General features: G+C 37.1%; 1 protein-coding gene across 4 annotated transcripts in view; it reads right to left on the reverse strand.

Moving 5' to 3' along the window:
* Positions 1 to 8,654, reverse strand: part of map2k4a (mitogen-activated protein kinase kinase 4a) — a 28,489-nt gene extending 19,835 nt beyond the window's left edge. The window contains exons 1-4 of one of the 4 annotated variants that reach the window (XM_079833955.1): positions 8,320 to 8,650; positions 5,278 to 5,310; positions 1,373 to 1,475; positions 677 to 851 (exon numbers count right to left, since the gene is read on the reverse strand). In XM_079833955.1, the coding sequence (XP_079690081.1) occupies positions 677 to 851; positions 1,373 to 1,475; positions 5,278 to 5,310; positions 8,320 to 8,443 (435 nt within the window). In that variant the 5' untranslated portion in view covers positions 8,444 to 8,650. Of the gene's footprint in view, positions 1 to 676; positions 852 to 1,372; positions 1,476 to 5,277; positions 5,311 to 5,576; positions 6,439 to 8,319 lie in introns of those variants that run through there. The other 3 variants (XM_079833956.1, XM_079833957.1, XM_079833958.1) reach the window with 3 other exon arrangements.
* Positions 8,655 to 12,760: the final 4,106 nt, after the last annotated feature.

Here is a 12,760-nt window from a genome sequence, read left to right on the forward strand (position 1 = left end):
ATGTATTCACAGAGTACGCACAATCACGAAATTGAAAGTAAACTGCGCTCATTCAAACGTGATTTCAATACGTTACCACAGTTTGAAAACGGCTCCCTGAGGCACGCAAATTTCTCCCAATATGAAAGCTATCTCGTTGTAACCATCTCTTAGCTCTGTATCATGCTTGAAGAAAAATTTGGTCTCTATTTGCACTTTGAATATTGAGTACTTTGATTATGGTGTTATGGTTATTGTTTGCACTTAATATCTATGATCAATCTGTGGGAAGGAGTTCAGTTAGGAGGTCAAAAGAAGCTCATGTGCAGTTCTAAGGTCTGAAGAGACAATCATACAGGAAAGAAGCCAGTCAGTTGAGTTTTTGGCAAAACCTTTACAGTGCTTGAGTATTGTCTTTTACTGCTATTGATAATTCATCCTCAGAAATTAGAACTGAAATGACATTCATTACAAGATTATGTGTTAAAACATTTCAAATGCACCTGCAAACAAGTTTTCTGGTCATGCACTTCATCATTGAGGATTTCTTAAAAATACTATCTCGTCTCGTTCTCGTGAACCCAATCTCGTGTCTCATCTCTTCATGTGAAAGAAGTGTCTCGCCACACCCCTAGTAGTTATAGGTTCTTCATGGAACTATCGATGGCAGTAAAGAACTTGTAAGAGTGTGTCTTACTTTGACAGCCATGATTTGTCCACTGGGTTTGTGCACCATCTTGTTGACGGATCCATATGCTCCTCGGCCGATCTCTCCGAGATCCTTCAGGTCTTCCGCAGTGAAATCCCAGTGCTGCTCCGGAGAGATCTTCAGCTTCCCAGACGACTCGATACTGTGTGTTCGCAGCCGTTCTCTGAAAAACACAGACGTGCAACGCAAAGAGGTTCTTGGTTGAGCTGGGATTGGGAAAGACAAAACTGAAGACAAGTCATGAAATTCTCCAGAGTTGGAAGTTCAAAACTCACAGATGCAGGGGTGTAGAATTTAAATGCCTCAATGGCTGCACGACAATGCTTAAACTGATCATCACAATAATTCTGCTCAACAACTATACGAATCATGATTGTTCTCACTTGAGAAATGTCTGAGAACATCAGCTCGTACAAAGGGTTTATTTGACCTCATCTAGTTTCCTGATTCATTATATTTACCATACACATTACCACAGGCTCTCTAAATCTGCATTGAGCAGATTGGAGCTGGGCAACAATATAGTTTACATATCTTGATTCGTGATGATACAAGCAGTCACAGGAGTTGGATCTAAACTCTGCAAGAAGGTGAATCTCCTGGAGCAGGACTGAGTTTCATCAATGTTTCAGCATCAGTCAGATGTGAAGGGTGTGAAAGAGCCGTCAGATGATCTCTACTCACATGTGTGGGTTCTGGAAAGGAAGTCCGGCAGTGTTGAGAGTGATTCTGGAAGTAGGTTTGATTGGAGGATTGGCAAAATTTAACTTCAGGGCTTTACGTTTACCTGACAGAGGAGAAAGAGACACAAACACACTCAGAGCTTTGAAGATAAATTTGGGGGTGTATTTTGTTCAGGCTGCCATAGGATGATGACATCTACAACTAAGCCATGGAAGATGTGGGAAGAGACAAAAGTTCACTAAAGACATGCACATCTGAGCACCAGGAGAGGAACCCGAGAGCCAGATTTCCTAAAGCCATCAGGACAGGGTTTGAAACATGTTCAATGTGGAAAAACATGGAAGGGCGACGACGGCTTTAGCAAATCTGACAGCAGAGGACAGTGACTGCAGTCCGACATGCTCAAACCCTTCATTTAACATGATCAAATCAACAAATCTGTCCCATCCACTCATGATAGACAATAGAGCGTCACAAAGATCTGATCACATCCGGACACAAAACGGAAGATCAGAAACGAAAAAGAAAGAAACTTACCTTCACCTCATGCAAAACCCAACACAAAATGATGTATGAATCTGAAATGTGCTGACATGGTTTATCTAGCAAACGAGAGGTGCAGCGTCCTTTATAAGCACTAAAAATATCCACCACAACAATGAAGCCAATGCGAACAACATGACAGAACTAGTGATGCACTGAAACTTTTTTTTACCGAAACACGAAAACTGACGTTTTCATTAGCCAAAATAAAGTTTAGGACTTCATGGTGTTCAAAATGTCGTGTTATCAGGTGATAAACTTAAGTTCTGTCGTCTGTGTAGTATAGTTATTGATAATTTGATCAAACAAATTGTACATATTAAATTGATACACTAGAATAATTTTTTGGTCACGGTGAAAATGCATCAAAACTCATCATCAAAGACGAGTATACAATACATAAACATTAAAGTTTCCATCAAAAATATTTCGTCCGAAAGGGAGTTTTTTTTCTATTTTTAAGTGTCACTAGGCGAAAGCACAAATCATACTAATATCACATTTTGTTGTTGATACCATGACTGCAAAATAACGTAAAAATAAAACAATGTTAAGTAATAATATAGGTCGGAGTGCTGAATTCTTGAAAACGAATGCATTAATGTAGGAATTCCGGCTTTATAATCTCTTTAAATGACTTGGTGTCAAATTATTTTATATTAATACAGCCTTTTCCAGTATTTTTGTATTAATTTCCCAATTTCTTACAAGAGAACATTTTTATTTGTCAATTTTTATTTATTTTGCTATAATAAGGATTAGTTTTGTGACACAATATCTGCTGGTCTCATCATAAACCGAAGCAGAATTCAGCTCACAATTACAAGGAATTCTGGGAAGGACGTTCAAAATGTTATTGTTAACTAAAAGTTTACAGAGATATCATTCAGTGTTTTCTCAAACTACAATTCAATGCTTCTGTTTCCAGCTACAAACTGGGGATGTGAATAAGTGAAATTTATTTATGTGACGATTTGGAACAAGGAATATTTAAGCACTAATAAAATCCCTTTAGATTCATGGAAAATGAATGTTTAAAGAGTCTTTTAGAAACTCTTTTTGAGGGTGAACACGTCTCTGTGAAATTAAGGACAATTTTCCCTCCACCACAAGAATGTGAGGATTCAAATACCAGAGGAACAGCATTTCTGAAATCTCACAGCATGTGCGTCCATGTCCCAACAAGCTTGTGTTTGTTTGAGATGCACATGCCAAAAACATCCCAGCACCAACAGTGCTCGAACACTAAACAAAATGCAAACCCAAGAAACAGGGAAGACAGCTACAAACCCCAAGGCAATAATCACTGCACCAGTTAGTAGAAAAGCCGTCTAAAACACCTGAAGAAACAACCACCAGAGCTTCCATTACTGTGTGTGTATGAAACACCAGAGACTGATCCATACAGAAAGTCCACTCGTGATTGTTTCAGTAATCTTGATCAGGTAAAGATTGATTTAGATGAATTTGATGGACTAAATCAAATGAAAGGGAGGACCAATCGACTGTCCAGAAGTCAATGGAAGCTCGAAGCTTTAGACTTGTGCCGATTTCTCACTGAACTCCTCTTTATGTACAGATGAACATTCGAGTTATTAAACTCATTATTGGTCGACTAATGTGTTACTAAACAGCTTTAATTACAAAGAGAATGGGGACTGAAATAATGCTGATATAAACACAATACAGCCTGATGACAAATAAGATGTGCACAAAAATGCTGAAGTATTGTACACAATATTTACTAAAAAACTAAAAATGGAAAATGTGCAGTAGATATCAAAAGTTTAGGGACTATGTTTTAATGTTAAAGGGATAGTTCACCTTTGAATTAAAATGTAGGCATTATTTACTCGCCCTGGTGTTGTTGTGTGCCCTTCTTTCTTTTATAGGCCACAAAAGGAGAATTTAAAAAAAAAAGCCCCGCTCGGGCTCGTCCATATAATGGCAGTGTATCGAGCATCAAGTGTTGGTCTTCTGTGCTTGGCTGCACAACGTGTGCATTCATGAAACTCTATTAGCATCGCAGTTCACTCTGTCTCGCCCAGTAAAAGCACAAGTTGTGAGAAATCAAGATGAACAAAAATAAGAAACAAAATCGAAATCCCAAAAAAGTATCAATGTACTTTCTTTACTGAGTCAAATATCACTGGGCTAGAAGTCCGCTTGTCTGACGACAGTGACAGATGTGAACGCGACAACTTCTTGTTACGACGAACCAAGTGTGCTGCACAAGTCCACTCTCAGAAAAACAAAAAACAAAAAGATATAACGCTGTCACTGGGGCAAAAGTGAAAAGGTACATCGTTGTACCTTACTTACCCCTAAATGGTATGTATTAGTACCTTAAAAGGTCAATTTTAGTACTTTAAATCTACATATTAATACCTTTTCGCTTTTGTAATTTAGGGTACTTCCCCAGTGGCAGCGATGTACCTTTTTTTCTGAAAATGTCCTGAAAAGTGAAGCCAAAACGTTTCGATCCCCAGGTGGTTGGTCCCTTTGTAGGTCATAAACACCACCCTCTCCATGCATTTTAATGGGATGTGAGGCCAACTAAACAATCAAATTACACTTTTCCAAAGATGGTTTCTGTCAGTTTTAAGTTCAATTATTTGTAATAATTTTGGTTTTAATTTGTTATTTGATGCAATATAAATGGAGGGGGGGGGGGGGGGGGGGGGTGTTGTCATGATTTACAGCTTCTTTGAGAGAAGTAGTCACTGCCACCAACGGACTTTTGCGGGATCTTCGGGAGGAAATTGGAGCTTTAACTTTAAATTCTACATTTCCTATTAAAACAGTGGGCTGTTTATTTCGGCTTCACAATGTTTCTACAATGGAAGAGAATGAAGGTGCGTCGACAGCGTCGTCCATCTTTTTTACAGTAACGAACACAATGAACATATTCACCTCAGAGAAGAAGGTATATGGGTTGTTTTCATCTTGATTTCGCATAACTTCACGGAGTGAACTGCGGTGCTAAAACGGACACACGGACCAATGTCAAGAATTTTGTTAAATACTACATTAAACTTCAACACCAAACACATTCTTTTATTTTTTATCCTCCTTTTGTGGCCCATAAAAGAACAAAGGGCACATGGCATTAGAACAACACCAGGGTGATAAATGATGACTTAATTTTCATTCTAGAGTGAACTACTTGATCTAGGACTCTCTCAGGACAGACCAACTAACCACCCGCCACCTCTAGCATGCAGAGCGGTCAGTCCTAGACCGGCACAAGTCTAGCAGAGCCCCCGTGAGGACGGATTAGTGTCGGGCAGAGGACAGGCTTCCCCAGACCAGCGTCAGACGTGAGCACAGCGGACAGACACGGTTTAGGAGGCTTGGCTTACTTTGGGGAAGTCCAGACAGGTTTATCTGAAACCCTGGTGGCGAGAAGAACAACGAACACTTCACTCATCAACACAGAAAGAAAAACACCCTCATTTTGTCACCATAACCTGTTCTTCAAAGCCATAAAGTTCCCATTAAACCTCAATATCCAAGATAACTGGCAGACGGACCTCAACTAAAAGCAAACCTTTGTGCCGGGATGTGCATCAGTGAACCGGTAAACATGGGAAACATGCAGAGGAGTTTCACACACAACAGCAACCGGAAATCAGCAGAAATTTTAAATAAAGGAAAATACCAGACTGAAAACAAAAATGAAGAGGAGAAAAAAAAAATATTCGGCAGTTCTGGGAAGAACACTTTCACAAGGTCTCACCGTGGTCCGGCATCAGGGAGGATTGTGGGTAAGAGGAGGCAAGAGATAAAGGAGAAAAATATCATGAGGGGAAATAATGCATTTCATATAACAAATGTAAAATAATCCGTCCAGCTGAACTTCAGAGCGTAAAGAAGTCTATGTTGGAAAAAGATTCATGTTAGGTTATTTCATAACACATACACTGACAAAAAATATATTAGGCATTACTCAGAAATTGCTAGTAAATAATTAAAGTAAACCTTTTGGGAAACACTACGATAATAATTGTGTTATTTAAAACAGTGAAAAACCCTGTTTACAGTCTAACAATAAGGACGTTTTGCAACACAAATCCATAATGAACACGATCTACAAAAAGGTAAATGTACAACAGGTTTATCTGGACACAAGAATGCTTTAACTTCATAAATCATGTGAAGAAAATTCATGTGCGTTTCCTCCACCCGTGTAAATGTGAAGCCAACTAATAATCTTCCCAATCAAACCTGACACATCACGTCAGACAGCGTTTTCAGGAAATACAGGAATGGACTGGTGTGAGATGTTGGAGATTTTGGAGAAGCACGGAAAAAGTGAGAAGCGTTTTCGACAAAAACAGGCCAAACACTAATGCAAACCTGAAGGGTTTCTACTACGTTGAGATTCAAATTTACCTTCATGGACCGGATAGTAACGGTCATATAAAGAGACTGAAACCAATGCAGAACAGAGTAAAACAGAATTACATATGCAACAGCTCTACACAAAAACAAATAATCAAACATGAAGTGCAGCTCGTCATAAAACATGTCCGCTTCACTGTTTTGCATAAAGTAAACCAAGTCCTCTTGTAATTCTCTTATTAGTATATATTAGTATAGTACAACCATTTTTTATTAAAAACAAATCAGCATAAATTAAAAGTAGTACAATAAATACTATCATGATCTATAAAAACTCAAATATATATTCATAAATGAATAAATAAATAAATAACATTTAATTAAATTAAATTGCATTTTTATTCATGAAGATGGTTATTTTAATGTAATGTAATTTAAATCAGATCTTTTTTTGCATTACTGACTTAATTTTCTTGATGAAAAAATAAAAGGTAATGATATTTGTATATTAAATATAATTTTTTACAATAATTATAATGCGCTTGTTGATGACTTTAAGATACACAAAATTCAAACACATTGGTGTCCTTGTTCAAACCTGCAATCTTTCAGTCACCAGCTGATATCTTTAAACACTACACCAAACCATGTCCAAAATAAACCAAGACCATTGAAAGAGTCGCATTTCAAGCTAAAATTAGTACTAAATTATTGTTAAAGCTGTCTGCCTTCCACACATTCACACAATTATGACTAGTTAATGTCCTAAACTAAACCACATTCAACCTTAAATGCAAGTTATGGAATATGGATAATGCCCTTAATGACTCAATCACAAATGTATTAAACATATATCATGTGGTATTTGAGTCATAAAAATACCCAAATACAATCATAAACACATTCATGTGATAGTTTATGTCAGGGGTTTTCAAACTGGGGGGCGTGGAAAATATTAGAGAAAAACAGTGTAAAACATGTAAAAAATAAATAATAATACAATTAGATAAAAAATAAGCATAGTAAATATAAGTTATATATGAATACATAAAAACAGGTTTAAACAAACAAATAATAGAAATAAGACTAAAATAAAGGGAAAATTTTGATGAAAATAAGCAAAGAAGTAAATATATAAATGAATAAAAATAGAATAAAAAAGTAAATAAATTAGTAAATGAATAAATAAGGATATAACTACAATAGAATACACAATACAACATTGTGTAGACAAAAAAAAAACTGTAGACATTTTCAAATCATATTTTAGACATTTTCAATGTTTTTCATCGTATAAACTGTGTATTTACACATGAAACTATAACGATGTATTTTAAATTTTAGGATGGGGTCCATCACGTGACGATGATAATATTGGGGGCCCTTGCTGTCATCTAAAATACTGAAACCTCCTGGTTTTATGTGATTAATAAATCATCTAGATTAGCAGTGATATTACCATTCAAGCGTCACTTCCTTATGAAATCAGGTGTAAATATTTATGTGGTCCACAAATTATTTAAATAACACCTTCATCTCTTAATTTATTATTAAACAACATTTTATTTCCCGAAGAGCCACGCGCATTTACCTGAATATCATATTAGCATTAAGGCATCGTTAGCCTGTTAGCCCTCCAGCTAAATATGTCAACAAACTCCAATGACAGTCAAAAAACAATGGCTTTAAACGAATTAATATAATACTAAGAGAGAAACTGGTATAGAAAATATGCATGTATACAGATATATCGTAGTAAAGAATGCATTTATCAGAGTGAGAAATTTAATTTTCACAGGCCCTGTCAGTGTTTGACTAAAGCAGCTAGCCGTGCGGCTAACCAGACTCTAAAATTACAATTAAAACCACAAGTATAAAGGTTACTCGTTTAAAGAATAGATACAATTCAGAGCTTGTAAATGTAATCTTAAATCAGTGGCTCGGTTACAGCTGCAGCAGTGATAGCGCAGTGTGATTGAGGCTGAGTGTGTAAACTGTCATTGGATCTGATGATATGCTATGGTTGGGCTCGGCTCGGTCGGTTCGGGTGTGTTTCTGACCTTGCATGCTGCTCATGGTGCTGCTGATGTGCTGCTGGCTTTGGCTCGGGTGCTGCTGCGCGCTGCTGGAGGCTGAAGATGAGGAGGATGATGATGGGTTACTACTGGAACTGGACGTCGCCATTTGAGTTTGACTTCCAGCAGCCAGCGCTGGGCTGCAATGCAGAGATAGACACACAGATCAGAGCAACATACAGTACAGCTCTCTCTCTCTCTCTCTCTCTCTCTCTCTCTCTCTCTCTCTCTCTCTCTCTCTCTCTCTCTCTCTCTCTCTCTCTCTCTCACACACACACACACACACACACACACACACACACACATACACGCACACAGTTGGAAAGTCATTTGTGACAGGAATAATATAATATAATTGTCAACAGATCGAAAAATAAAAATAAAAATAGATTTTGGGGTTAAACATGACCACGATCTTCTCAAGTTCTTCACAAGTTTCGTGAGATTCACTTTCACCTGATGGGCTTCATGAGATTCACCTCAACATATATCGCATAGACTGCATATAGAAGGGTAAAATAAAATTAAATAAAATAATCCTTTATTAAAGAACATTATTAAGAATACTTTTACAGATGTTAACAGACAACAGTTGAGAGTTGAGAAACAATCAGCATCTGGTTTCTGAGGATCAATTCATTTTGAATCAAACGAGCTTTATTGGCATGACAGAATAGAATTGCATAGCTATAGTGCAAACAAGTTTTTATCTTATAGAAAATAAAATGAATCAATCTTGAACAAAAGCTCTTCCTCAGATTCATGATTTAGATTATAATGAATAGCCTAATCTATATCAGCTGATTAAAAATGATCAAATATACTTAAAAAATTAAACAATATTAAACATGTATTTGTTGTTTGATTATTGTTTGCGTTGTGAATTTAAATGGCTTGTGAGCGCAAACGTGTCGTAAACTACGTTTCCCATAATGCTTCATCCCCCAGTCGTCATATCCGGAAAACCGTACAAAGTTATAAAGTTCAGCGTGTTTAGTGGAGAGAGGTGTTAATAAACTCATTTTAATTAATGCAAATAGTCCAAATGACCAAAAAGATCATGTCTCGTTTTCTTTGATCTGGAGAGTCTGTAATGTTAGTGTTTTTCTCGCTGGCAACATATGCAAGGTAAATATTACTGTCAGGTTTATTTGCATACACTGAAAATACATAAAGGTGATTATTGTTAATTATCCTCTTTTCTATCTTCAGATAAATTACCTGGATGCTGCTTTGTGGATGGTAAAACTCCACTTTCACATTAAATAAGAAACGTTTCTGCTGCTCTATAGCATGTTTATGTTCTGATATTGTTTCATGTTTATTTCTGCAGGTTGGTTATGCTGTTCAGCTGGATTGAGCTTTTTGATTTACTGTCAACAACAAATAACAGGTGAGTAAGTGAAGAAGTTTTTCATGAATCCAGCTGAGATGCTGACATCTAGTGGACTGAAGTAGAAATACCTCAGAAATCACAGTTATTTACATGTTATGCATTTATTTACAACACTAGAAATAAAGCACAATGTTATCCAGTAAAAATACAAGAGATGATTGATAAATACGATAAAGGGTTATCTGAAAACTGTGATTCAGAATTAATATTTTCTATTTATTATGTGCATTAGCTGTGTTTTATCCTGTAGATTTGCTGTGGATTTTTGCCGAATTTAGCCCCGCCCACAATTTTTTTTGCTCAGGCAATTCGGTCTGGACTCGCTCCATAGAGGAGTAATTATGCCCGAACAGAAACTGTTCGGACCAATGAAATTGTCAGGGCCGGCTTTAGACGATGATGGACAGATGATAAACAGTAACGTAATCATCCACGTCATCGAAGGCTCTTGGGTTGAATTTGCTCTTATCCTAAACGGAGAACTTGTTCGTATATGCATTCACCTTCACTATTTCTCTCAGAAACGATGATCGTGTTGGTAAGTACTCTGTGTATCCTTAAATTATTTTATTACTGGCAAAGATCGCTTACACTCATCTTTTTCTTGTAACGTTACTTAATCCAGCGTGCGTGCAGACAGGGTTTCCAAGTGTTTTTGCAATGTCGCGCACAATTGCTACTCAAAACTATAGCCCAAAACAATAACTTTCCGGGGTGTTCTCCGGAAAAAAATGGCGTTTGGTTGGCAAAATATGTTATTTTGGCAAGGTTGCCTGCTAAAATTCGCATTCCTGGGTTTATATAATCACATAATTGGGGTCGCTTCAACCCGCGGACATGGAGAAAAACACGGACTTGGCAACACAGTGCAGTTGAATTCTGTTGACATTTGACAACTAACGTTACGCGTCGCTCCGTTGCTCTGATTGGTTGTGGGTCTATCCAATTGAGGTCTTTCCTGGCTCGGTTGAAACACGCCCCATAATCAAAGCTCAATGGAGCGGTACCAGACTCAAATTCTGACTAGAATTGAGTATGGCCACGCCAGACTAGCATTAACCCCTTTAGTGTCAAGGATCGCCGAAGGCCCCAGATTACTGTTGTTCAAAATTCACTGCTCGTTAAAACATCACACACTTACTTTATCTGGACAAACTGGGTATCATTATAAAGATTAAAGCCTCCAGCTTCGATATTTGACCACTGTTTATGATAAAACTGCGTTAGCAGTGTTAATTTATGTCAGGAATGCAAAATAATCGATCTGTATTGTAAGATATTTTTAATTGAATATCACACGCAAATTCATTCTCTCTTCTCTCGGTTCAGTTGTGTCCACACAGCTGTAATGAACAGCATTTAGTTCAGCTCTTAGTTCAAAAGTGTGCATATTTGGAGAAATGTTGATTTATTATAACATGTTTGCAAAATATTTTGTCATACATAATACCATTTATATTCATTTCCCACTGAATTAGCCGATCTGAAGAGCTGAAACAGTGTTCATACCGAGCTCTGTGTCTCCTCTTCCTGATTTGCATCAGATATGAGTCATCATGTGTTAATTCGTCCGCTGGAACTGTCAATCGACTCAATCCTGCCCTCCTGCATGATGCTCTTCTGTGTATACTTCCTCGTCCTGTGCTCAGTGAAGAACAAACCAATTCTACATTTCTATAAGCTAATAAACACATGATAACTACGGCATACGTTTTTGTGTAATTATCATGTGACTACGGCTATTTTATATTAATAATGGATGTTTACATTATAAATGCTAAGCAGGTGTATCAATGAGCTCCATATAAAATGCTAAACATAACATGTTTTAACATCACCATATGAATGAAATCCCCATTAGATTTGCGAAGGAAGGTCAATCAAACACTCAATGTTCGTTAAAAGTGAGTGTTGATTGAAAGTGTAATTTGAATCTTTTAAATTGTGTTATGTAGCTTGATGCTAACTGTAGCTCTAATGCACCTGTTGGACCAGGAGCTATATCTATTTCACAATCTATTTTGTTACAATAGAACACATAAGGTTCCAAGAATATGCTTTTAGTTCGTTTGTTTCCTAAAAAGACTATAGATAACGTGTGGATTACTGTAAAGTGCTGTTAATGAGCAAGTCTTCATGCCAGAATAAAGGCTATAATGACCGAATACAAACCAACAAATAACGATAAAGAATAATGAGGATTAAGTCTCATACTGCCAGAAGTGAAAAGTGCAATTGAGAACAATAGAGCAATCACCTCTCCAGACATTAGACAATAGACTGCAAATGTTTGTTTACAGGGCAATAACATTTGATTAGCATCTTATCAGCCTTCTCTAAAAACTCCCCAGACATGGTCTTACAATATTATTCGTAGAATGCATAATAGAGATATCATCTTCAGATTTGAAATGAAGCATTACTTAAGTTGTTATACTACATTAACATAATATTTTTATACATTTAATAATATATTCTTCATATTTTTTATTTTTATGTTTGAGCCTATATACCTCTGTATTAATAACAGTCTGAGTAATTCTGAATTTTCAGCTGTAAACTCACAAGTGTTGGCTTTATAAATATATGAGCTCAATCAATGCTTGGAGATGAAGGGAACGCTGGCGCGTCTTGGCTGCCGCTCCTTTCTCCAGTTTTGTTTGTTTATTTTAACTGCTGATGTGTGGTAACGGTTTTGGAGTTTTTCGTCGTCTACTGCGATGTGGGATTACGCTTCACTCGCTGGATTTCTATTTTTAAACGTCTGCTGCTGGAACCAACTTTCCTGCTGCCCTGCCCTGGACTTGCACTCCGGTGAGGTTGCTGTTCGTGTGGATTTCACCTGCATGGCTATACGGTACACTGTTGGCCAGCTGTTGAAACTAAAGCAGAGATTTTATTTGGCAAATGACGTTTATACAACTTGTGGGGATGTCGGAATACTCCGGCGAAAGCGTTATATACATCGCTCTTCGAGGTGCAGTTTTTACATCTGATGTTGTTTCCTGTCCTACATTTCTTCGTCGGCCT

This window comes from Gobio gobio, assembly GCF_949357685.1.
Source record: "Gobio gobio genome assembly, chromosome: 1".
NCBI lineage: Eukaryota > Metazoa > Chordata > Actinopteri > Cypriniformes > Gobionidae > Gobio > Gobio gobio.